The sequence below is a fragment of the Manis javanica genome, chromosome 1, assembly GCF_040802235.1.
Source record: "Manis javanica isolate MJ-LG chromosome 1, MJ_LKY, whole genome shotgun sequence".
In the NCBI taxonomy this organism is placed as follows: Eukaryota; Metazoa; Chordata; class Mammalia; order Pholidota; family Manidae; genus Manis; species Manis javanica.
The window spans coordinates 28,928,246-28,956,014 of record NC_133156.1 but is presented as its reverse complement, the minus strand read 5'-3'; the positions used below and the strand labels follow the sequence as shown (position 1 = coordinate 28,956,014).

At 40.5% G+C, this 27,769-nt stretch overlaps 1 protein-coding gene across 10 annotated transcripts in view; it reads left to right on the top strand.

The window, feature by feature from the left end:
• Positions 1-27,769, top strand: part of LOC118967569 (kelch domain-containing protein 4-like) — a 35,645-nt gene that overhangs the window by 3,740 nt on the left and 4,136 nt on the right. The window contains exons 3-7 of one of the 10 annotated variants that reach the window (XR_012129037.1): positions 1,081-2,120; positions 2,277-2,436; positions 2,810-2,906; positions 5,722-5,791; positions 12,747-17,947. Coding sequence is in view for 3 of the 10 variants with exons in the window: in XM_073231051.1 (XP_073087152.1) it covers positions 2,022-2,120; positions 2,810-2,906; positions 5,722-5,791; positions 12,747-12,786 (306 nt within the window). In the remaining 7 variants the exon portion in view is untranslated. Of the gene's footprint in view, positions 1-1,080; positions 2,121-2,276; positions 2,437-2,809; positions 2,907-5,721; positions 5,792-12,746; positions 17,948-24,175; positions 25,401-27,769 lie in introns of those variants that run through there. The other 9 variants (XR_012129041.1, XR_005054722.2, XR_012129035.1 and 6 more) reach the window with 9 other exon arrangements.

Here is a 27,769-nt window from a genome sequence, read left to right as displayed (position 1 = left end):
ACAATTATTTTTAGTTGTGGTAAAATATATATTAAACAGAATTTCACATTTTAACCGTTTAAAATGGTACAGTTCAGTGGGATTGTTTATAATAATGCTGTGCAACCATCTATTTCCAAAAATTTCATCACCCGAAAGAGGAACTCCATACCCATTAAGCAGCCTCTCCCAAGGCCCCTTCCTCCTAGACCCTGGTGACTGCCACCCTCTGTGTGTCCCTGTCACGTGGCTAGTCTAGATATTTCATGTAAGTGGAGACATTATCTGTCCTCTGTGACTGGTTTCTGTGCATGATGTTCTCAAGGTTCATCCATGTTGTAGCATGAATCCGAACTTCATGCCCTTTAAGATCAAATCATACTCCACGACTGGATAGACCCCGTTTTATTTATCCATCTGTTGCTGGACACTTGGGTTGTTCCCATCTTCTGGCTGCTGTGAATAATGCCACAATGAGCATCATTGCACAGAATCTGAGTCTGTTTCCATCATCCTGGGGTCTGTACCTAGGAGAGGAATTGCTAGGTCACATGGTAATTCTGTGTTTAACTTTTTGGGGAGCGTGAGACAGTTTTCCACAGAAGCTGTACTGTTTTAACACTAGTTTTTACTGCAAAATTTCTCAGCCTATAAAATGTTTTTGTGTACAGTAAATCCCCAAGAGAAAAATAGAGTTACCAGGTTTCTCAAACTTTTTGGACCTTGAAAGCTCTTCTTCCTTTAAAAATCCTCTTTTGGAACACCCCTGGAGGGATACTGCAATAGGGGATTTTGAAAGAAGGTCATTTTTCTGGGATTGACTCTCCCAGTTACTAGTTACTACACGGTTCTCTATTTTCTACTGAAACTCTTGGGGTGTATTTATAATTTCCTTATAGCTATTCTTTTGTCTTCATGTGTTAAAGCATGTTTGCATTTTCTAGTTGGGAGGTATCTGGGGTGCATATTGAAATGCTTAAATATTGGACTTTTTAGAGCAATTTTGATGGTGATTTTAGAGGCTAGATACGACAAGTCAGTTCTGGGAAATCTGGCACATGTGTAGGTGCACCTCACCTTCCCACTGTCTGATGATTTTAGCCTGGCCAGGTGCTCCGAGAGCATGAGCCTGCCCCTAGAGTGCTGCCTCAGCGCCCATCTCAGGAACTGGCCCCTCTCACAGCAGCTTGGGAAGGCCTGGCCTGGAAGAGGAGCCACGCAGACCTTTAAAGTCTTCAATTCCAGCTGAGTTGCTTTTGTCTCAGGCAGGTTAAATGCCTTGCTCTCTGCCCATCCTGAGAAAAACAAATTAATCCTTTATGGAGGTGAATATTTCAATGGCCAAAAAGTAAAGTATGTATTTTTTTCTTTTCTCCCCAGATTCTCCCCATGGGTCCCATTTGGAGTAAAATTAAAACAGTGATACCAAACATGCATTGGTCCTTTACTGTCCTCCTGTCCTGCCTTCTGAGCTGTTAGGACTGGCAGGCGATGTCCTTGGTGGCTTCAGTGACCTTTAGGGCCCCTCCTCTCCCCACCTGCCCGAGGCTGACCAATACACCTGTCATGTGTATGGATCTGTCCTGCTGGTCTTCCTTGTGGTGGTTGCTGAACTGTTTAGAACAGGGGATGTGCAGATACCCTCAGAGCTCATTTTCATTTTGAGAGTTATATGTGAAGCAGCTACAGAGGTGTGAGTTCATGTCCCCTCCATGCGCTGGGGATGCTGCAAGTCTGACCCAACCGGTCCACTACCATGGCAGGCTCTCACACCAGGCCTGAATTGGAAGATGGGGGTCTCACCAAGCAGTGTCCCCAGTGCCCTGGATGCTCACAGGCTCAGGGCAGGTGGCCTTCTTTGTACCACCATCTCAGGCAGGACTGAGGGGGTAGCTGCACACCACCCTGCATTGGTGTGACTTTGTTGCTCTAGGACATAGGTTTCCTATGGAAGGCTGCTGATTAAGGTCCTTTTTTTCCACCTACTGGTGCTTGCATGGAAGCATCATTCATCACACTAAAGTTTCTCTTCCTTTCTGCAGATTTTTTTGTATAATAAACTGTATATCTACAACATCAGGAAGGACACCTGGACAAAAGTCGAGATCCCCAATCCACTTCCAAGGTGCTGTGCACACCAGGTATGTCAGCTGACGGTCTGCCTCGTGTCTTTGCACGTGCTTTCCCAGGAGGGCTGTGTCAGGGTGTTGAGGGTGAGGAGGGGCCTCACTCTGCTGCTGTCTGACTTGGACTCATCATTGAGCTGCCTGGCTCTTCACTATCTTCCTGTAAGACAGGGAGACGAGCACCTTCCCCTCCCTGGGCCCTGAGGTCATGGGGACCATCCAGGCAGCATACCTAGTGTGGTGCCTGGAGTGTTGCAGCCGCACAGGAGGCTCCCTGTCCATCTGAGTGAGAGGCTCCTGGAGGCCGGAGGTCTGGTGCCTTGAGAGGAAAGTAAGAACCGGGATGTCCAGTGGTGGGGGTGAGGTGTGGAAGGAAGGGGATGGCTGTGGAATGAGGCGTGTCCTGACGGGGTGGCCCCAGGTGCTGAGGCCAGTGAGCTGTGGGCTCTTCCTACGCAGCGCAGGGGAGTCCCAGCAGAGCTGCTGTTCCTGCCAAATGGCGTCCTGGGCTCAGGGTATGGAAGGTCCGGGAGGGCAGGCGCTTGTCTTCCGTGCTCATGATTATAACCTGGCACTGGGAACAAGCCATGGTGCCATGGGTAAGCTGAGGGAGTGGTACCTCCTGTGTGGAGCTACCACGTGCGGGCCAACCACAGCACAATGGAAGCTCCCTGAATGGGGCATGCTTTTCTTTCCTGATTCAGGCCTCAGACCTGAATTTGGGTCTGAGAGGAGGGCCTGCCTGCCAGGACTGCACCGATGCATCGAGCACAGAAGGCTCACAAGCATTTGGACTAACAGGTTAGTCAGTTAATCTGCAAAAACAAAGCAAAACAAAATAAAAACAGGTTAATCTGCAAAAGAAGGATGTCCTTGCTCTCAGTTTTAAAAATCAGATATTAGTAAGCTTGGATTCTCAAAAGTAGGTGGATCTTAAATTCAGTCCTTTCACACAGCCTACTCCTGTTACTGAGAGCTGGGACCAGGACCAGGGACCATGGCAAGTGCCAGCCCTGTGCTGATGCCTCATTAGATTCCTGTTAGATTCCTGAGCCCAAAAATGCTGCTGTCTTGATGGCAATGGAAAGCAGGCTCACAAACTCAGAGGTGCCTCATGCAAGCACAAGTTAATAGTCTTTAACTATCTTTGGAGATTTAGTGCCATGAAAGTCTTTGAAATGCTGAATTCAGCTGCTTTGCCTGGGAGCTCCATTGTTTATGTATGCCTTATTAATAACATCCTGTAGTTAAGTTGGCTTGCTCTTGGATTAGGGAGAGGATTAAAGAAGGCAGCATGAGAGGTGAAACAGAGGCTTCCTCCAAAAACCACATATAATATGAAAATACAATTAAGAGAACTAATCTTGAAAGAGCAACAGGAAAGAGGACTGGATCAGACTGCATACACCTGGAGAAAAGAGCAGACCTCACGGAACAGTGTAATGTACGAAAGCTGTGGCCCAGTGGGACTCAAGCCCTGCCCCCACCCCAGCTCACCAGTGGGAGGAACAGAAACGGAGCAGGGAGGGAGTGGAGGTCGTGGACTGCTGAATATTTAACTCTGGAGATCTGCTCTGGGAGCACAAACCTACATTTCATGGTGCTTGCATTATACTCTCATGATTAGGGGGTTGGAAAGCTAAGACAGGTAGAATTCCTGGAGACACTGAGATTCCAGCCACTTGTGGAAAGCAGGGATCCATATCCTGCTGCTCTGGGACAAAAGAAAGGTGGGCAGTCTGAGAGACCTCCTAACAAGGAAGCCCTTAGCAAGAGGGCTGTTAAAGGGGCAAGGATTGCACAGAGCTTACTGCTCAGGAAAAAGGACAGGTAGACAAAATTGTCCAGGTGCACTCTATCCAGCAGGTTGTGAGCTTTCATGATCTTCAGGTGCTCCAGCTCCCTGGCTGGCTACACAGCTCCAAGGACCCCCTCCGTGACATGCAGCCTACTGCACCTTTCTCCTGGGCAGCACCACCTGGCTTGCAAACAGGCAAAACCTACTCTGGTGTTAGGCCAGCCAGAAGGAAGATGTGCCTACAGCAACTACAAACACAAAACAAAGAGGATTATACTTGTGTGCTCAGTGCACTAGTTCAGGCAGTGGAGACAGGCATAGCAGCTGGGAAGCAGGAAACAGCTCTTTCCTCCCCACAGGCACAAATACCACTCCCCTGCAACCCCCAACCTTGATTCAGGGGCTGAGCAGCTCCAGAGAGTAGAGCTTCTGGACACTAGAGGGCACCATATACAAATGTGAAATGCCAAAGGAACCTGGTTCAGAGTAAAATTATTAAGACTTCTGAGAAAGATTTAAATGACATCGACCTCATGAATCTTCCTGAAAGGAATTTCAAAATATAAATCATTAACATATTCATGGAGGTATGGAAAGATATTCAGGAACTCAGGAATGAATTCAGGTCGGAGATCCAATAATTGAACAGCTAAACAGAGAGTATTAAAAGTAGATTGGATATGGTGGAGGAGACAATAAATGAAATAGAAACTAGCGAAGAGGAATACAAAGAAGCTGAGGAACAGAGAGAAAAAGGATCTCTAAGAATGAAAGAATACTGAGAGAACTGTGTGACCAGTCCAAACAGAACAATATTCGCATTATAGGGATACGAGAAGAAGAAAGAGAGACAGGGATAGAAAGTGTCTTTGAGGAGGTAGTTGCTGAAAATTTCCCCAATCTGGGGAAGGAGATAGTCTCTCAGGCTATGGAGATTGACAGATCTCCCAACACAAGGGGCCCAAGGAAGACAACACCAAGACACATAGTAATTAAAATGGGAAAGATCAAGGATAAGGACAGACTGTTAAAAGCAGCCAGAGACAGAAATAAGATCACATACAAAGGAAAGCCCATCAGGCTAACATCAGACTTCTCAGCAGAAACCTTACAGGCCAGAAGGGAGTGGCATGATATATTTAATGCAATGAAGCAGAAGGGCCTCGAACCAAGATTACTTTATCCACCAAGATTCTCATTTAAATTTGAAAGAGGGATTAAATAATTTCCAGATAAGCAGAAGCTGAGAGAATTTACCTCCCACAAACCATCTCTACAGTCTATTTTGGAGGGACTGCTATAGATCAAAGTGTTCCTAAGATTGAATAGCTGTCACCAGAGGTAATAAAACCACAGTAAACAAAGTAGAACAGGTAATTATAAAGCAAATGCAAAATTAAATTAACTATCCCCAAAGTCAATCAAGGGATAGACAAAAAGTACACAATTTGATACCTAACATAAAGAATGAAGGAAGAAGAAAAAGGAGGAGAAATAGAAAAGAATCTTTAGATTATATTTGTAACAGCATACTAAGTGAGTTAAGTTAGACTCTTGGATAGTAAGGAAAGTAACCTGGAACCTTTGGTAACCATGAATCTAAAACCTGAAATGGCAATAAGTACATACCTATCGATAATCACCCTAAATGTAAATGGACTGGATGCACAAATCAAAAGACATAGAGTCACTGAATGGATAAAAAAACAACACCCGAGGGCGGAGCCAGGATGGCGACATGAGCAGAGCAGTGGAAGTCTCCTCCCAAGAACACATAGAGCTATGAAAATATAACAAAGAAAACTCTTCCTAAAATAGAGACCAGAGGACACAGGACGACATCCAGACCACATCTACACCTGCAAGAACCCAGCGCCTTGCGAAAGGGGTAAGATACAAGCCCCAGCCCAGCAGGACCTGAGCGCCTCTCCCCACAGCTCCCGGCGGGTGGAAAGAAACTGGAGCGGTTTTTTTTTTTTTTTTGGAGAGTGTTTTTCGAAGCCTTAAAGAGACAGGGATCCCGTTGCTAGGGAGGCAGGGCGGCGGGACCGGTGAACGGGTGCCTGGGACTGGTGCCTGAGGACAAAGATTATCGCGTGTTTTTCCCGACGGGACTGGTGGGCAGGTGCCTGAGACTGGCACCTCAGGATGGAGGAAATCGCGCGTTTTTCCCCTTTTTTCTTCTCTTTTTGGTGAGTGCTTTTTGGAAGCCTTAAAGGGATAGGGACCCCGTTGCTAGGGAGGCAGGGCGATGGGACCAGTGGGCGGGTGCCTGGGACCGGCACCTGAGGACAAAGATTATTGCGCATTTTTCCCTACGGGACCTGTGGGCGGGTGCCTGAGACCGGTGCCTGAGGACAGAGGAAATGGCACATTTTTCCCCTTTTTTTCCTCTCTTTTTGGCGAGTGCTTTGTGGAAGCCTTAAAGGGACAGGGACCCTGGTGCTAGGGAGGCAGAGCAGCAGGACCGGTGAGCGGGTGCCTGGGACCAGTGCCTGAGGACAAAGAATATCACGCGGTTTTCCCTGCAGGACTGGTGGGCGGGTGCCTGAGACTGGCGCCTGAGGATGGAGGAAATCACGCGTTTTTCCCATTTTTTTTTTCTCTTTTTGGTGAGTGCTTTTTGGAAGCCTTAAAGGGACAGGGACCCCAGTGCTAGGGAGGCAGAGCAGCAGGACTGGTGAGCGGGTGCCTGTGACCGGCGCCTGAAGACAGGGAATATTGCGTGTTTTTCCCTGCGGGATCAGTGGGTGGGTGCTTTTTGGAAGCCTTGAAGGGACAGGGACCCCGGTGCTAGGGAGGCAGGGCAGCAGGACCAGTGAGAGGGTGTCTGGGACCGGGGCCTGAGGAAAAAAAAAAAAATCGCATATTTTTTCCTTTTTTTTTCTTTTTTTTTTTTGTTCCCTCTCTCATTGTTGCTGTTGTTGTTTTGGTTTGGAGAGTGCTTTTTGGAAGTCTTAAAGGGGCAGGACAGGACACTTAGACCAGAGGCAGGGAATCTGGGGATCTCTGGCCACTCTAACCCCCTGGGCAACAGGGAGCACAGAGGCCCCTTACGGAGATAAATAGCCTCCCGGCCGCTCCCCCTCCAATGGGGCTCCACCACTTTGGAGGAGCAGCCTCAGCCAGGTCACGCCCACAGCAACAGCGGAGATAAACTCCATAGCAAACGGGCAGGTAGCAGAAGCCCTGACTGCGCACAGCTGACAAGCATAAGCCACTAGAGGTCGCTTTTCTCCCAGGAGAAGAAGGCCACAAACCAACAAGAAGGGAAGCTCTTCCAGTGGTCAATCATACCAGCTCTGCAAACTATCTCTATCACCATGAAAAGGCAAAACTACAGGCAGACAAAGATCACAGAGACAACACCTGAGAAGGAGACAGACCTAACCAGTCCTCCTGAAAAAGAATTCAAAATAAAAATCATGAACATGCTGACAGAGATGCAGAGAAAAATGAAGAGCAATGCGATGAGATGCAGAGAAAAATGCAAGACCAATGGGATGAAGTCCGGAGGGAGATCACAGATGTCAGGAAGGAGATCACAGAACTGAAACAATCCCTGGAAGGAGTTATAAGCAGAATGGATGAGATGCAAGAGGCCAATGAAGGAATAGAAGCCAGAGAACAGGAATGTATACAAGCTGACATAGAGAGAGATAAAAGGATCTCCAGGAATGAAACAACACTAAGAGAACTATGTGACCAAGCCAAAAGGAATGATATTCGTTTTATAGGGGTAACAGAAGAAGAAGAAAGAGGAAAAGGGACAGAAAGTCTCTTTGAAGAAATAATTGCTGAAAACTTCCCCAAACTGGGGGAGGAAATAATCGAATAGACCATGGAATTACACAGAACCCCCAACAGAAAGGATCCAAGGAGGACAACACCAAGACACATAGTAATTAAAATGGCAAGGATCAAGGACAGGAAAGAGTTTTAAAGACAGCTAGAGAGAAAAAGGTCACCTATAAAGGAAAAGCCATCAGGCTAACATCAGACTTCTCGACAGAAACCTACAGGCCAGAAGAGAATGGCATGATATACTTAATGCAACGAAACAGAAGGGCCTTGAACCAAGGATACTGTATCCAGCACGACTATCATTTAAATATGATGGTGGGATTAAACAATTCCAGACAAGCAAAAGCTGAGGGATTTTGCTTCCCACAAAACACCTCTACAGGGCATCCTACAGGGACTGCTCTAGATGGGAGCACTCCTAAAAAGAGCACAGAACAAAACACACAACATATGAAGAATGGAGGAGGAGAAATAAGAAGGGAGAGAAGAAAAGAATCTCCAGACAATGTATATAACAGCTCAATAAGCGAGCTAAGTTAGGCAGTAACATACTAAAGAAGCTAACCTTAAACCTTTGGTAACCACGAATCTAAAGCCTGCAATGGCAATAAGTACATATCTTTCAATAGTCACCCTAAATGTAAATGGACTTAATGCACCAATCAAAAGACACAGAGTAATAGAATGGATAAAAAAGCAAGACCCATCTATATGCTGCTTACAAGAAACTCACCTTAAACCCAAAGACAAGCATAGACTAAAAGTCAAGGGATGGAAAAACATATTTCAGGCAAACAACAGTGAGAAGAAGGCAGGGGTTGCAGTACTAATATCAGACAAAATAGACTTCAAAACAAAGAAACTAACAAGAGATAAAGAAGGATACTACATAATGATGAAGGGCTCAGTCCAAAAAGAGGATATAACCATTCTAAATATATATGCACCCAATACAGGAGCACCAGCATATGTGAAGCAAATACTAACAGAACTACAGAGGGAAATAGACTGCAATGTATTCATTTTAGGAGACTTCAACACACCACTCACCCCAAAGGATAGATCCACCAGGCAGAAAATAAGTAAGGACACACAGGCACTGAACAACACAGTAGAACAGGTGGACCTAATAGACATCTATAGAACTCTACATCCAAAAGAAACAGGATATACATTCTTCTCAAGTGCACATGGAACATTCTCCAGAAGAGACCACATACTAGCTCACAAAAAGAGCCTCAGTAAATTCCAAAATATTGAAATTCTACCAACCAATTTTTCAGACCACAAAGGTATAAAAGTAGAAATAAATTCTACAAAGAAAACAAAAAGGCTCACAAACACATGGAGGCTTAACAACATGCTACTAAATAATCAATGGATCAATGAACAAATCAAAATAGAGATCAAGGAATATATAGAAACAAATGACAAAAACAACACTAAGCCCCAACTTCTGTGGGATGCAGCGAAAGCAGTCTTAAGAGGTAAGTATATAGCAATCCAGGCACACTTGAAGAAGGAAGAACAATCCCAAATGAATAGTCTAACATCACAATTATCGAAACTGGAAAAAGAAGAACAAATGAGGCCTACACTCAACAGAAGGATGGACATAATAAAGATCAGAGAAGAAATAAACAAAATTGAGAAGAATAAAACAATAGCAAAAATCAATGAAACCAAGAGCTGGTTCTTTGAGAAAATAAACAAAATAGATAAGCCTCTAGCCAAACTTATTAAGAGAAAAAGAGAATCAACACAAATCAACAGAATCAGAAATGAGAATGGAAAAATCACGACAGACTCCACAGAAATACAAAGAATCATTAAAGACTACTATGAAAACCTATATGCCAACAAGCTGGAAAACCTAGAAGAAATGGACAACTTCCTAGAAAAATACAACCTCCCAAGACTGACCAAGGAAGAAACATAAAAGTTAAACAAATCAATTACGAGCAAAGAAATTGAAACGGTAATCAAAAAACTACCCAAGAACAAAACCCTGGAGCCGGACGGATTTACCTCGGAATTTTATCTGACACACAGAGAAGACATAATACCCATTCTCCTTAAAGTGTTCCAAAAATATAGAAGAAGAGGGAATACTCCCAAACTCATTCTACGAAGCCAACATCACTCTAATACCAAAACCAGGCAAAGACCCCACCAAAAAAGAAAATTACAGACCAATATCCCTGATGAATGTAGATGCAAAAATACTCAATAAAATATTAGCAAACAGAATTCAACAGTATATCAAAAGGATCATACACCATGACCAAGTGGGGTTCATCCCAGGGATGCCAGGATGGTACAACATTCGAAAATCCATCAACATCATCCACCACATCAACAAAAAGAAAGACAAAAAGCACATGATCATCTCCATAGATGCTGAAAAAGCATTTGACAAAATTCAACATCCATTCATGATAAAAACTCTCAGCAAAATGGGAATAGAGGGCAAGTACCTCAACATAATAAAGGCCATATATGATAAACCCACAGCCAACATCATACTGAACTGTGAGAAGTTGAAAGCATTTCCTCTGAGATCGGGAGCCAGACAGGGATGCCCACTCTCCCCACTGTTATTCAACATAGTACTGGAGGTCCTAGCCACAGAAATCAGACAAAACAAAGAAACAGAAGGAATCCATATTGGTAAAGAAGAAGTTAAACTGTCACTATTTGCAGATGATATGATACTGTACATAAAAAACCCTAAAGACTCCACTTCAAAACTACTAGAACTGATATCGGAATACAGCAAAGTTGCAGGATACAAAATTAACACACAGAAATCTGTAGCTTTCCTATACACTAAGAATGAATCAATAGAAAGAGAAATCAGTAAAAGAATTCCATTCACCATTGCATCAAAAAGAATAAAATACCTAGGAATAAACCTAACCAAAGAAGTGAAAGACTTATACTCTGAAAATTACAAGACACTCTTAAGAGAAATTAAAGAGGACACTAATAAATGGAAACTCATCTCATGCTCATGGCTAGGATGAATTAATATCGTCTAAATGGCCATCCTGCCCAAAGCAATATACAGATTTGATGTAATCCCTATCAAATTACCAGCAACATTCTTCAGTGAATTGGAAGAAATAATTCAAAAATTCATATGGAAACACCAAAGACCCCGAATAGCCAAAGCAATCCTGAAAAAGAATAAAGTAGGGGGGATCTCACTCCCCAACTTCAAGCTCTAGTACAAAGCCATAGTAATCAAGACAATTTGGTACTGGCACAAGAACAGAGCCACAGACCAGTGGAACAGATTAGAGACTCCAGAAATTAACTCAAACAAATATGGTCAATTAATATTTGATAAAGGAGCCATGGACATACAATGGGGAAATGACAGTCTCTTCAACAGATGATGTTGGCAAAACTGGACAGCTACGTGTAGGAGAATGAAACTGGACCATTGTCTAACCCTATATACAAAGGTAAACTCAAAATGGATCAAAGACCTGAATGTAAGTCATGAAACCATTAAACTCTTGGAAAAAAACATAGGCAAAAACCTCTTAGACATAAACATGAGTGACCTCTTCTTGAACATATCTCCCTGGGCAAGGAAAACAACAGCAAAAATGAACAAGTGGGACCATATCAAGCTGAAAAGCTTCTGTACAGCAAAAGACACCAGCAATAGAGCAAAAAGGAACCCCACAGTATGGGAGAATATATTTGAAAATGACAGATCCGATAAAGGCTTGACGTCCAGAATATATAAAGAGCTCACACGCTTCTACAAACAAAAAACAAATAACCCAATTAAAAAATGGGCAGAGGAACTGAAAAGACAGTTCTCTAAAAATGAAATACAGATGGCCAACAGACACATGAAAAGATGCTCCACATTGCTAATTATCAGAGAAATGCAAATTAAAACTACAATGAGGTATCACCTCACACCAGTAAGGATAGCTGCCATACAAAAGACAAACAACAACAAATATTGGCGAGGCTGTGGAGAAAGGGGAACCCTCCTACACTGCTGATGGGAATGTAAATTAGTTCAACCATTGTGGAAAGCAGTTTGGAGGTTCATCAAAATGCTCAAAACAGACCTACCATTTGACCCAGGAATTCCACTCCTAGGAATTTACCCTAAGAATGCAGCAATCAAGTTTGAGAAAGACAGATGCACCCCTATGTTTATTGCAGCACTATTTACAATAGCCAAGAATTGAAAGCAACCTAAATGTCCATCGGTAGATGAATGGATAAAGAAGATGTGGTACATATACACAATGGAATACTATTCAGCCATAAGAAGTTGAAAAATCCAACCATTTGCAGCAACATGGATGGAGCTGGAGGGTATTATGCTCAGTGAAATAAGCCAAGTAGAGAAAGAGATATACCAAATGATTTCACTCATCTGAGGAGTATAAGAACAAAGGAAAAACTGAAGGAACAAAACAGCAGCGGAATTACAGAACCCAAAAATGGACTAACAGGTACCAAAGGGAAAGGAACTGGGGAGGATGGGTGGGCAGGGAGGGATAAGGGGGGGAAGAAGAAGGGGGTATTAAGATTAGCATGCATGGGGGGAGGGAGAAAGGGGAGGGTGGGCTGCACAACACAGAGAGGCCAAGTAGGGATTCTACAACATTTTGCTAAGTTGATGGACAGTAACCGTAATGTGGTTGTTAGGGGGGACCTGATATAGGGGAGAGCATAGTGAACGTAGTACTCTTCATGTAAGTGTAGATTAAAGATTAAAAAAAAATAAAGGAAGGAAGAAAGAAAAGGGGGATTACTCCTTGATAGAATAAAATTATTGGTAAATCAAAGATCAACACATGCTTTAAATATCATTAATGTTGATCACTTAAAGGGTGTCAGATGATCAGCTATGGCGGTACTCTTTTCTGATAATATTCCTTTCTCTTAATAAAAAGAAAAAAAATAAGGCAGTCCCTGTGTGCTGACCTCCAATGAGTACTGCACAGTGGTATAGAGGGTATGTCAAAGTGTGGGCAAAGGGTCTGTTTGTTTCTATGCAGAAGATCAAGGCCTAGCTTGGATACCCAGAAAATGAACTAAGACACGATATGAAGAGGAGCTTCCGGCATCAGCACTCCCTGGAGGACTCGTGCCGGGGGATGATCATCAAAAAGCCTCCACAGGGATCCGGGCGACGCTGCGGTTGTGGCTGCGTCCACCCCACCATTTCCTGGACTTGCCATTGGAATGAGGAGGGAGATGTCTAGGCTGGCATGTGCATACAGTGAGACAATGAATTTGACCAGATCTGTACTGTTGGAACTCAACCAGGAGTTGGGAGGGGTGCAAGTTGTAGCACTCCAAAATCTTATGACTATAGACTATGTACGGTTAAAAGAACATATGGGATGTGAACAGATCCCAGAAATGGGCTGCTTTAATTTGTCTGAGTTCTCTCAGACTGTTCAAGTACAGTTGGACAATATCCATCATATCATAGACAGATTTTCACAAATGCCTAGGGTGCCTGAATGGTTTTCTTGGCTTCACTGGAGATGGATGGTAATTATAGATTTGCTTTGTTTATGTCACCATATTCCTCTTATGTTAATATGTGTGTGCAAATTAGTTAGTAGTTTAAAACCTATACACACTTAAGGTACTCAATAAGAAGATATGTCAAAGAAATAATCAATCCTCCCATGCTTTCTTCCATATCCTACCTCTATAGCTTTTCTTCTTCCTTCCTGATTACAACACTTAAATAGAATTCGTGCCTCATATCGAATTTACCGAGTATCATAATTCCTCCAGGTGGTAAAGATACCTCGAGACAAGTGCTGGGCATAGAAGCCACAGGGCATAAATCTGCAAAGAAGTAAAAAGCTAACCTTTTCAAACAATATGGCTTCTCTCTCACTTACCAACTTTACATTTCCCTGTATGGCCCCAGAAGATGACTGGTTAGCCAGAGACGGGTAAGATTCCTCAAGGGAGGAACAACCTAAGACAGGCACAGTTGCAGGGGGGCCATCAGGTGAGAAACTGGGGATCAACAGAGGTGAGGCTCAGAACCTCATCCCCCCTGCTTTGAAAGAAATCTTCTGCATCCGTGGATGTTTTGCTGCCCTTGTCTAGCTTGGATTAATACTTAGTCCATAGGCACACACCTGATCATCTACATTTTCCCTCTTACAGCACTAAACTATGTTTTCTACCTTTATCTTGCATCTACCTACCACTTCAGCAGCTTATTAAAAATAATAATAATAATAAAGGGAGAAATGTGGGATCCACATATAAATCAACTATAAAAATCAAACGAATATTCATATTTGACCTGATTATTTATAGTTCATAGTGTGTGAACAAAACCGAAAGTTTCTGTGACGAATGCCCTTGTACTGTTCACCATGTAAGAACTTATTCATTATGTAAGAATTTATTCACCATGTAAGAACTTGTTCGTTATGCTTCAGAAGATTGGAGACTGACGAGAATTAGACTTGAGATGGATTAATGATTGTACATTGAGCATTGATTCCCCTATACAGAATTTTATTGTTATTAACAACCATTTGATCAATAAATATGAGATGCCCTCTCAAAAAAAAAAAAAAAAACAAGACCCATCTATATGCTGCTTACCAGAGACTCATCTCAAACCCAAAGACATGCACAGACTAAAAGTCAAGGGATGGAAAAAGATATTTCATGCAAACAATAGGGGGGGAAAAAGCAAGTGTTGCAGTACTAGTATCAGACAAAATAGACTTCAAAACAAAGAAAGTAACAAGAGATAAAGAAGGACATTGCATAATGATAAAGGGCTCAGTACAAAAAGAGGATATAACTGTTATAAATATATATGCATCCAACACAGGAGCACCAGCATATGTGAAACAAATACTAACAGAACTAAAGGAGGAAATAGAATGCAATGCATTCATTTTAGGAGACTTCAACACACCATTCACTCCAAAGGACAGCTCCACCAGACAGAAAATAAGTAAGAACACATAGTCACTGAACAACACACTAGAACAGGTGGACCTAGTAGACATCTGTAGAACTCTACATCCAAAAGCAACAGGATACACATTCCTATCAAGTGCAGATGGAACATTCTCCAGAATAGACCACATACTAGGCCACAAAAAGAGCCTCAGTAAATTCAATAAGATTGAAATTCTACCAACCAACTTTTCAGACCACAGAAGTATAAAACTAGAAATAAATTGTACAAAGAAAGCAAAAAGGCTCACAAACACATGGAGGCTTAACAACATGCTCCTAATATAGTCAATGGATCAATGACCAAATTAAAATGGAGATCCAGCAATATATGGAAATAAATGACAACAACAACACAAAGCTGCAACTTCTGTGGGACACAGTGAAAGCAGTCTTAAGAGGAAAGTATATAGCAATCCAGGTGTATTTAAAGAAGGAAGAACAAACCCAAATGAATACTCTAACTTCACAATTATCAAAACTGGAAAAAGAAGAACTAATGAGGCCTAACGTCAGTAGAAGGAGGGACATAATAAAGAACAGAGAAGAAATAAATAAAATTGAGAAGAATAAAACAATAGAAAAATTAATGAAACCAAGACCTGGTTCTTCGAGAAAATAAAAAAAATAGATAAGCCTCTAGCCAGACTTATTAAGAGAAAAAGAGAATCAACACACATCAACAGAATCACAAATGCAAAAGGAAACATCATGACAGACCCAACAGAAATACAAAGAATTATTAGAGACTACTATGAAAACCTATATGCTAACAAGCTGGAAAACCTAGAAGAAATGGACAACTTCCTAGGAAAATACAACCTTCCAAGACTGACCAAGGAAGAAATACAAAATCTAAACAAACCAATTACCAGCAAAGAAATTGAATCAGTAATCAAAAAGCTACCCAAGAAAAAACACCCCAGGCCAGATGTATTTACCTTGGAATTTTATCAGACATACAGAGAAGACATAATACCCATTCTCCTTAGAAGTTTTCCAAAAAAAACAGAAGAGGAGGGAATACTCCCAGACTCATTCTATGAAACTAATATCACCCTAATACCAAAACCAGGCAAAGACCCCACCAAAAAAGAAAATTACAGACCAATATCCCTAATGAATGTAGATGCAAAAATATTCAACAAAATATTAGCAAACCGAATTCAAAAATACATCAAAGGGATCATACACCATGACCAAGTGAGATTCATCCCAGGGATACAAGGGTGGTACAACATTCGAACATCCATCAACATCATCCACCACATCAACAAAAAGAAGGACAAAAACCACATGATCATCTCCACAGATGCTGAAAAAGCATTCAAAAAAAATTCAACATCCATTCATGATAAAAATTCTCAGCAAAATGGGCATAGAGGGAAGTACCTCAAAATAATAAAGGCCATATATGGTAAACCCACAGCCAACATCATACTGACCAGCTTGAAGCCGAAAGCTTTTCCTCTGAGATCGGGAACAAGACAGGGATGCCCACTCTCTCCACTGTTATTCAACATAGTACTGGTGGTCCTAGCCCCAGCAATTAGACATAACAAAGAAATACAAGGAATCCAGATTGGTAAAGAAGAAGTTAAACTGTCACTATTTGCAGATGGAATGATATTGTACATAAAAACCCTAAAGACTCCACTCCAAAACTACTAGAACTGATATCGGAATACAGAAAAGTGGCAGGATACAATATTAACACACAGAAATCTGTGGCTTTATTATACACTAACAATGAACTAATAGAAAAAGAAATCAGAAAAACAATTCCATTCACAATTGCATCAAAAAGAATAAAATACTTAGGAATAAACCTTACCAAGGAAATGAAAGACCTATACCCTGAAAACTACAGGACACTCTTAAGAGAAATTAAAGGGGACACTAATAAATGGAAACTCATCCCATGCTCTTGGCTAGGAAGAATTAATATCATCAAAATGGCCATCCTGCCCAAAGCAATATACAGATTTGTTGCTATCCCTATCAAATTACCAACAGCATTCTTCAACAAACTGGAACAAATAGTTCAAAAATTCATATGGAAACACCAATGACCCAGAATAGCCAAAGCAATTCTGAGAAGGAAGAATAAAGTGGGGGGTATCTCACTCCCCAACTTCAAGCTCTACTACAAAGCCACAGTAATCAAGACAGTTTGGTACTGGCACAAGAACAGAGCCACAGACCAGTGGAACAGAATAGAGACCCCAGATATTAACCCAAACATATATGGTCAATTAATATATGAAAAAGGAGCCATGGACATATAATGGGGAAATGACAGTCTCTTCCACAGATGGTGCTGAGAAAACTGAACAGCTAAATGTAAGAGAATGAAACTGGATCATTGTCTAACCCCATACACAAAAGTAAATTTGAAATGGATCAAAGACCTGAATGTAAGTCATGAAACCATAAACATAAAACTCTTAGAAAAAAACACAGGCAAAAATCTCTCGGACATAAACATTAGCAACTTCTTCATGAACATAACTCCCCAGGCAAGGGAAACAAAAGCAAACATGAACAAGTGGGACTATATCAAGCTGAAAAGCTTCTGTACAGCAAAGGACACCATCAATAGAACAAAAAGGTACCTTACAGTATGAGAGAATATATTCATAAATGACAGATCTGATTAAGGGTTGACACCCAAAATATATAAAGAGCTCACACACCTCAACAAACAAAAAGCAAATAATCCAATTAAAAAATGGGCAGAGGAGCTGAACAGACACTTCTCCAAAGAAGAAATTCAGATGGCCAACAGGCACATGAAAAGATGCTCCACATTGCTTGTCATCAGAGAAATGCAAATTAAAACCACAATGAGATATCACCTCACACCAGTAAGGATTGCCACCATCCAAAAGCCAAATGACAACAAATGTTGGCGAGGTTGTGGAGAAAGGGAACCCTCCTACACTGCTGATGGGAATGCAAATTATTTCAACCATTGTGGAAAGCAGTATGGAGGTTCCTCAAAAAGCTCAAAAGAGAAATACCATTTGACCCAGGAATTCCACTTCTAGGCATTTACCCTAAGTATGCAGCAGCCCAGTTTGAAAAAGATAGATGCACCCCTATGTTTATTGTGACACTATTTACAATAGCCAAGAAATGGAAGCAACCTAATGTGGAGTATAAGAACAAAGAAAAACTGAAGGAACAAAACAGCAGCAGAAGCACAGAACCCAGGAATGGACTAACAGTTACCAAAGGGAAAGGGACTGGGGAGGATGGGTGGGAAGGGAGGGATAGGGCAGGAAAAAAGAAAGGGGACATTACGATTAACATGTATAGTGGGGGGGCTTAGGGGGGGCTGTGCAACACAGAGAAGACAAGTAGTGATTTTACAGCATCATACTATGTTGATGGACAGTGACTGTGAACGGATATGTGGGGGGTACCTGGTGAAGGGGGGAGCCTAGTATACAATGTCCTTCATGTAATTGTAGATTAATGATACCAAAATAAAACTAATAAAAAAAAGAATGGACTAACAGTTATGAAAGGGAAAGGGACTGGGCAGGAGGGGTGGGAAGGGAGGAATAAGGGCAGGGAAAAAGAAAGGGGGCCTTATGATTAGCATGTATAATGAGGGGGGCACATAGGGAGGGATGTGCAACACAGAGAAGACAAGTAGTGAGTCTATAGCATCTCACTACACTGATGATCAGTGACTGTAATGGGGTTTGTGGGGGGGACTTGGTGAAGGGGGAGTCTAGTAACCATAATGTTCTTCATGTAATTGTAGATTCATGATAATAAAATGAATTTTTAAAATGTGAAAAAAAAAGAATGAAAGAATGTTGAGAGAACTGTGTGACCAGTCCAAAGAGAACAATATTTGCATTATAGGGGTACCAGAAGAAGAAGAGAGAGAAAAAGAAAAAGAAAGTGTCTTTGAGGAGGTAATTGCTGAAAACTTCCCCAATATGGGGAAGGAGATAGTCTCAAAAGCCATGGAGGTGCACACATCTCCCAACACAAGGGACCCAAGGAAGACAACACCAAGACATAAAGTAATTAAAATAGCAAAGATATAGGATAAGGACAGACTATAAAAGCAGCCAGAGAGAGAAATATGATCACATACAAATGAAAGCCTATCAGGCTATCATCAGACTTCTCATCAGAAACCTTACAGGTCAGAAGGGAGTGGCATGATGTATTTAATGCAATGAAGCAGAAGGGCCTCGAACCAAGATTACTTTATCTGCCAAGATTATAATTTAAATTTGAAGGAGAGATTAAACAATTCCCAGATAAGCAAAAGCTGAGAGAATTTACCTCCCACAAACCATCTCTTCAGTGTATTATGGAGGGACTGCTATAGATGGAAGTGTTCCTAGTATTTAATAGCTGTCACTAGAGGTAATAAAAGCACAGTAAACAAAGTAGAACAACTAATTACTAAGCAAATGCAAAATTAAATTAACTATCCCCAAAGTTAATCAAGGGATAGACAAAGAGTACAGAATATGATTCATAATATATAAAGAATGGAGGAGGAAGAAAAAGGATGAGAAAAAGAAGATCCTTTAGATTGTGTTTGTAATAGCATATTAAGTGAGTTAAGTTAGACTCTGAGATAGTAAGGAAGTTAACCTTGACCTTTGGTAACAATGAATCTAAAGCCTGCAATGGCAATAAGTACATACCTATTGATAATCACCCTAAATGTAAATGGACTGAATGCACCAATCAAAAGACATAGAGTCACTGAATGGATAAAAAAACAAGACCCATCTATATGCTGCCTACAAGAGACTCATTTTAAACCCAATGACATACACAGACTAAAAATGAAGAGATAGCAAAAGATATTTCATGCAGCTAATAGGGAAAAAGAAGCAGAAGTTGCAGTACTTGTATCAGACAAAGTAGACTTCAAAACAATGAAAGTCACAAGAGACAAGGATATTACATAATAATAAAGGGGTCAATCCAACAAGAAGATATAACCATTATAAATACCAATGTGCCCAACACAGAAGCACGTACATATGTGAAACAAATGCTAACAGAATTAAAAGGGGAAATAGAATGCAATGCATTCATTCTAGGAGACTTCAGCACTCCACTCACTCTGAAGGACAGATCAACCAGACAGAAAATAAGTAAGGAGACAGAGGCACTCAAGAACACATTAGAACACATGCACCTAACAGACATCTACAGAACTCTACACCCAAAAGCAGCAGAATACATATTCTTCTCAAGTGCACATGGAACATTTTCAAGAATTGATCATATACTAGGCCAAAAAATAGCCTCAGTAAATTCAAAAAGATTGAAATTTTACCAACCAGATTCTCAGACCACAAAGGTATGAAACTAGAAATAAACTACACAAAAAAATGAAAAATCCCACAAACACATAGAGGCTTAATTACATGCTCCTAAATCACTAATGGCTCAATGACCAAATAAAAACAGAGATCAAACAATATATGGAGACAAATGACACCAATAATTCAACACCGCAAAATCTGTGGGACGCAGAGAAGGCCTGCTAAGAGGAAAGTACATTGCAGTGCAGGCCTACCTCAAGAAAGAAGAACAATCCCATAAGAGCAGTCTAAACTCACAATTAATGAAACTAGAAAAAGAAGAACAAATAAGGCCCAAAGTCAGTAGAAGGAGGGACATAATAAAGATTAGAGCAGAAATAAATAAAATTGAGAAGAATAAAACAATAGAATCAATGAAAGCAAGAGCTGGTTCTTCAAGAAAATAAACAAAATAGATAAACCCCTAGCCAGACTTATCAAGAAAAAAAGAGAGTTTACACACATAAACAGAATCAGGAATGAGAAAGGAAAAATCACTATGGACACCACAGAAATACAAAGAATTATTAGAGAATACTATGAGAAATTGTATCATAACAAACTGGATAACCTAGAAGAAATGGACAACTTTCTAGAAAAATACAACCTTCCTAGGCTGACCCAGAAAGAAACAGAAAATCTGAACAGACCAATCAGCAGCAACAAAATTGAACTGGTAATCAAAAACCAACCTACAAACAGAACTCCTGGACCAGATGGCTTCACCGCTGAGTTTTATCAAACATTTAGTGAAGGCCTAATACCCATCCTCCTTAAAGGTTTCCAAAGAGCAGAAGAGGGAATACTTCCAAACTCATTCTATGAGGCAAGCATCACTCTAATACCAAAACCAGGCAAAGACACCACAAAAAAAGAAAATTGCAGACCAATATCCCTAATGAACATAGATGCAAAAATACTCAACAAAATATTAGCAAACAATTCAAAAACACATCAAAAGGATCATTCAGCATGATCAAGTGGGATTCATCTGAGGGATGCAAGGATGGAACAACATTAAAAAATCCATCAACATTATCTACCACATCAACAAAAAGAAGCACAAAAACCACATGATCATCTCCATAGATGCTGAAAAAGCATTCAACAAAATTCAACATCTATTCATTATAAAAACTCTTTACAAAATGGGTATAGAGGGCAAGTACCTCAACATAATCAAGGCCATATATGACAAACCCACAGCCAACAGCATACTTTCAGCAGCAAGAAGCTGAAAGCTCTTCCTTTAAGATTGGGAACAAGAAAAGGATGCCCACTCTCCCCATTTCTATTCAACATAGTACTGGAGGTACTAGCCACAGCAATCAGACAACACAAAGAAATAAAAGGCATCCAGATGGTAAAGAAGAAGATAAACTATCCCTGTTTGCAGATGATATGATATTGTATATAAAAAAAACCTAAAGAATCCACTCCAAAACTACTAGAACTAATACCTGAATTCAGCAAAGTTGTAGGATACAAAATTGATAAACAGAAATGTGTGGCATTCCTATACACTAACAATGAACTAGCAGAGAGAGAAATCAGGAAAACAATTCCATTCAGAGTTGCATCAAAAAATAATAAAATACCTAGGAATAAACCTAACCAAGGAAGTGAAAGACCTATACTCTGTAAACTACAAGACACTCATGAGAGAAATTAAGGAAGATATCAATAAATGGAAACACGTCCAGTGCTCATGGATAGGAAGAATTAATATTGTCAAAATGGCCATCTTGCCTAAAGCAATCTAAAGATTCAATGCAATTCGTATCAAAATACCAACAACATTCTTCAATGAACTACAGAAAATAGTTCTAAAATTCATATGAAACCACAAAAGACCCCGAATATCCAAAGCAATTCTGAGGAGGAAGAATAAAGTAGGGGGAATTCTGCTCCCTGACTTCAAGCTCTACTACAAAGCCACAGTAATCAAGACAATTTGGTACTGGCACAAGAACAGACCCATAGACCAATGGAACAGACTAAAGAGCCCTGATATAAACTCCACTATATACGGTCAATTAAAATATGATAATGGAGCCATGGACATACAAAGGGGAAATGACAGCCTCTTCAACAGCTGGTGTTGGTAAAACTGAACAGCTACATGCAAGAGAATGAAACTGGATTATTATTTAACCCCATACACTGAAGTAAACTCAAAATGGATCAAAAACCTGAATGTAAGGCATGAAACCATAAAACTCTTAGAAAAAAACATAGGCAAACATCTCCTGAATATAAGCATGAACAACTTCTTCCTGAATGCATCTCCTCAAGCAAGGGAAATGAAAGCAAAAATGAACTCATGGGTCTACATTAAACTAAAAAGTTTCTGTACAGCAAAGGACACCATCAACAAAACAAAAAGGCATCCTACAGTATGGGAGAATATGTTTGTAAATGACATATCCGACAAGGGGTTAACATCCAAAATATATAAAGAACTCACATGCTTCAACACCCAAAAAGCAAATAACCTGATTAACAAATGGGCAGAGGATATGAAGAGACCGTTCTCCAAAGAAGAAATTCAGATGGCCAACAGGCACATGAAAAGATGCTCCACATCAATAATCGTCAGGGAAATGCAAATTAAAACCACACTGAGATATCACCTCACACCAGTAAGGATGGCCAGCATCAAAAAGACTAAGAACAACAAATGCTGGCGAGGATGTGGAGAAAGCAGAACCCTCCTACACTGCTGGTGGGAATGTAAGCTAGTTCAACCATTGTGGAAAGCAATATGGAGGTTCCTCAAAAAACTCAAAATAGAAATACCATTTGACCCAGGAATCCCACTCCTTGGAATTTACCCAAAGAATCCAACTTCTCAGATTCAAAAAGACATATGAACCCCTATGTTTATTGCAACACTTTTTACTATAGCCAAGATATGGAAGTGTCCATCAGTAGATGAATGAATAAAGAAGAAGTGGTACATAGACACAATGGAATACTATTCAGCCATCAGAAAGATACAAATCCTACCATTTGCAACAACATGGATGGAGCTGGAGGACATTATGCTCAGTGAAATAAGCTAGGCAGAGAAAGACAAGTATCAAATGATTTCCCTCATTTGTGGAGTATAACAATGAAGCAAAACTGAAGGAACAAAATAGCAGCAGACTCATAGACTCCAAGAATGAACTAGTGGTTACCAAAGGGGAGGGGTGTGGGAGACCGGGTGGGGAGGGAGCAGAAGAGGATTGATGGGTATTGCGTTTAGTACACATGGTGTAGGGTGGTCACAGGGAAAACAGTGCAGCACAGAGAAGGCACATAGTGGATCTGTGGCATCTGACTACATTGATGGACACTGCATTGAGGTATGGGGGGGACTTGATAATAAGGGTGAATGTAGTAACCACATTGTTTTTCATGTGAAATCTTCATAAGAGTGTATATCAATCATACCTTAATAAGAAAAAATGTTGGCTTGCTCTTTACTTGGAATTTCCCAATGAATCAGAGTGATGGGAAACAGAAAATTAGTTATAAAGTTTTTTTACCTAAAGGTCACTGTGGTTCAAATCTACATTGTATTCTGAGACATAAAAGCTTGCTCATTATGGACTAGTTTAATGTATCTGATGTGAGAATTCATATTCTTTATATTTAATCCGGAGCAAAAGCAGTAGAAAGAGAAACTTTATGTACTTTATTCTTTCTTTTCCCCTGGATCTTGGAATTTTGGGAAGTGAGGCTTATTTTAGTGTATTTTGAGAGTTTATATGACCCTTTCCAAAATGTGTATGGTGCGGGGGGAGGAAGTGAAAGGTCCTAACATCTGCTGGATGTGTGGCCCGATGGCCTGTGCAGGCTTCACCTGCCTGCTCTCCCTGCACACCATTTCCTGGGGGAGAAAGGATGTTCACACTCTTCTGCCTGGACTGTTGAGGACAGGGGTGAGTGAGCTGTCTGGGATGGGAGTGCAGGTGAGGAAGGGGAGGTGAAGATCATGAGCTAATGTTTATTCATGTGGTGGTTGTTTCTACCAAAGTAGTAACTAAGACCCACTTGAAACAAAATGCATTCTCTCATAAATTAGAAGATTTCCATATGGTTTAAGAATGTCATCAGTGTTTTCTCACCCTTAGTGCGTTAATGAGCAGTAAGTAGTTTATGGAGAAGAGTTCCTGCATATCAAAGGCTTCCTCATGAAGTGAGCCAAATTCCCTGGCAGTGTCTGTCTGAGATGCAGAAAGGGTGAGCGTCCCTGAGCCACAGCTGAGCATTCATGTCATTGCAGGAGTCCTGGGTCATTCAGGCAGGACATGCTGAGCATCTTTCACAGGTGAGGCACCAAGGTGAAGTCTAGTCTGGGATATGGCAGTAGAATGCTCTGATCACCATTCCTCATGCTGCTCTGTATTTTATGTTTTCTTTGGTCCTGAGACTGTCACACATTCTTAGGACTTGGCTTTCATGAAGCTGAAGCATGAGGTTGGTGTCAAAATCCATTCACAGAGTCTGTGTGTTTATTTTGGACTCTGTTGGGCTTTTTTTTTTTGCATTTGGTGAGAGAGTTGTGAACTTCAGGTTTTCCAGGCAGAATTTTATTACAGTTGAGACTTCAACAAACAAACCCAAATCCCCAGAAGCGTAGAGCCTCCTGGGCCAAGTGGGAGAGCAGATGTCAGTGAGGCGGCCAGGGAGGAGCACGGAGCTCTCATCAGGTATTCCCTGTTCTACCTTGCTCTTGTCAGATCCAGACAGAGGACACTGACTGTCAGTGAGCTTGAACAGTGACTGCAAAACCATTGTGTGTGTGTGTGTGTGTGTGCATGCGTATAAATATTTAAGGTGTTTTCTTTTTATCACTTTAGTTCCAAAATTCATATGCCCATAAGGTTGCCTGGGGGTGTAAACTCTCTCAGTAAGCTTGACAATGCACAGTGAGTGAGCAGGGTGTAGGGAAAAAAGACTGCTTCCATCCCTTTCCAGCCAGTGACTTCATTTCTCTCTAGAGTCCTGCCAGGTGTCCTCTGAAGAGCCATGTAATAGTCCAGCTCAAGGCTTGATTATCTCCCCTGTAAGAAGAAGAATCCTCATCTTAGAAGGAGAAGGATTATTAGAAGTAATTTTGTTGAAGTGCTTTGACTTCCACAGTGTGGCACGGAGAAGACAAGTAGTGACTCTGTGGCATCTTACTACACTGATGGACAGTGACTTCAATGGGGTATGGGGGGGACTTGATAATATGGGTAAATGTAGAACCACAATGTTTTTCATGTGAAACCTTCATAAGAGTATATCAATGATACCTTAATTGAAAGATTTCCTTTAAAATAAACTCTTTAAGACATCCTTATAAGCCCTGAACCTATTGTTTTTGTATTATGTTTTGAGTTGAATTTGTTTTGCTTTCTACAAATAATTTTTTTCTTCTACTGGATATTTTAGAATCTTCTTATTATAAGATCAGTTTAACTCACAGTGACCTTGATAAAAATAAGTTCTTGGAGAAATTTGGCACTGGTCAGTGATCTAAATAGATCCCTGTAAGTCTGGGGAAAGGAAATCCCAGGGCAAAATACCTCTAAAACCAAAATCAGTCAAAGGGAGAAATAAAGTTTAAAATCCATTTATTGCTCACAAACTGCAGTCCGTGGACCTCTCTCTCTCCTGCTCCAGCAGAAGCAAAACCGGCACCACCCCCTCACCTCTCAGGGACTGATAAGCCCTCTGTGGCCAGGTAATTACCCATTGATATGGAGATGAACTTCTCTCCACCCCTGAGGGATGATGCAAATGCACTAAAGCCATACTTCTTTTCATCACTGAATGCCTATTGATATGCAGATATACTAAAGCCAGGTGAGATATTATGGAAACATTACAGTTTTACCAACAATCCCCTTCTTAGATGATATGCCATTTCATTTGTTTAACAGTTATGAAATACAGATAATTTGGAAGTAACATTTAACTTGGATTAGATTGAAGCCTTTGATTATGAATTATAATATCCTATTGCTAGTTCCCAGATTAGCCATTTCATTCATTTTTCTTTTCTTAACCTAAGTTTTTCTTTATTCATTTTTTCTTGCTTTGTTGTAACATAGAGCTGTTTGTTTTTACTCAAATAATTGGTTAAAAATATTTGAATGGGGTTATTTGAAATAACTAGAATTTTGAAACATCTTACTGAAAGTGATCTGTGTGTTTTTACAATAGTGACTTCTGTCCATTTTGACACATGCATGCAAACTAATTTTCCATAGAAAATGCTAGTAGAGATGTTTAAGTATCATCAATAACTCTAGAAAACAAAGTGGCAACTGGAAGTGCAATACACATGCTTTTTTTTGAGGAAAGGAAGAGAACAGATTAATTGATTTTACCCTTGTCCTTTGTTTTTAGGAGTGACAAGTCTTTATTATATATTTCCTTAAGAGCTAAAAACTAATAACTTAGCAGTAAATACAAATGTATTTTATCATGATTTATCTTTAACTGGTACATTTTAAGGACTCCTTTTGGGGTATTGTTTTGTATTGATGTGAACTGGAAGTACAGGCCCTTGGATGTAGTCTGGCTTTGCTGCATGACCCGTACATGGGTGACCCGTATGCTGGTGATCAGCCATTTTCTTGTTTTCTTTGCCTTGTTTTCTTCTTTCTCATTGTATTAGGTGACTGGGGTTGTATTGGGTGATTACGGTGCCTCCTACATTTTAATCTTTAGAAGATGGTTCTAGTGTGAATTTGTCAGGAAACAGTTTGCCTAGTGCCTCTCATGAAGCAATTTTGAAATCATTTTTGAAAGAAGGTAGAAAAAGTTTCAGGTGACTTAGAAATCTCAATATTAGATCCCAAACAGAAGTGTTTCATTCCAGTATTTCTGTCAAGGTTTTCCCATTTTCTTGATATTCAGGTCATTGATTTTTTTCCCTCTCTATTATTTACCCATTTTTCTTTTTCAATAATTTCTTCTTTATTTTTACTTTAGGGTTTCCTTCCTTCCACTTTGGGTTAATTTTCCCTTTCTGGCTTTTTAAGGTAGAAACATAGGTCTTTATTTTAAATCTTCTTTTGCAATATAAGCATTTAAAGATACACATTTCTCTCTGGTCACTGTCTCAGCTGCTTCCCACAGATTTTGTTTGTTTCACTATCATTCAGACCAAAATGACTTAATTTTTGGATGTCTTCTTTGACCTATGGGTGACTTTTAAGTGTGTTGTTTACAAATATATTTACAAATATTTGGGGATTTCCCAGATATCTTTTTGTTACTGATTTCTAATTCTGTTGTAGTCAGAGAGCACTTTGTATAATTTTAGTCCTTCTAAATTTTTTGACTTATACTGTGGCCTAACATATGAGCTACCTTGGTATATGTTCTGTGTATGCTGGAGAAGAATGTACCATCTCTGGGTGTTGGCTAGTGTCCTCCAGAGGTCAGGTGGGTTGGCAGTGTTCATGTCTCCATATCCTCATGGACTTCCCCTTGATTATCTTCTGAAGTTCACTTTGTTATTAGCACAGCCACCAATTTCTTAGGATTTTTGTTTATGTGGTATATCTTTTTCCATCCTTTTACTCCTAACCCAATTCTGTCTTTACATTAAGAGCACATTTCTTGTAAAGAGGGTCTTATTTCTTTATCCATGCAGACAGTCTGCTTTTCAATTGGTGCATTTTATTGGTTACATTTAATGTGATTATTGATATGACTGTGAATTTCTT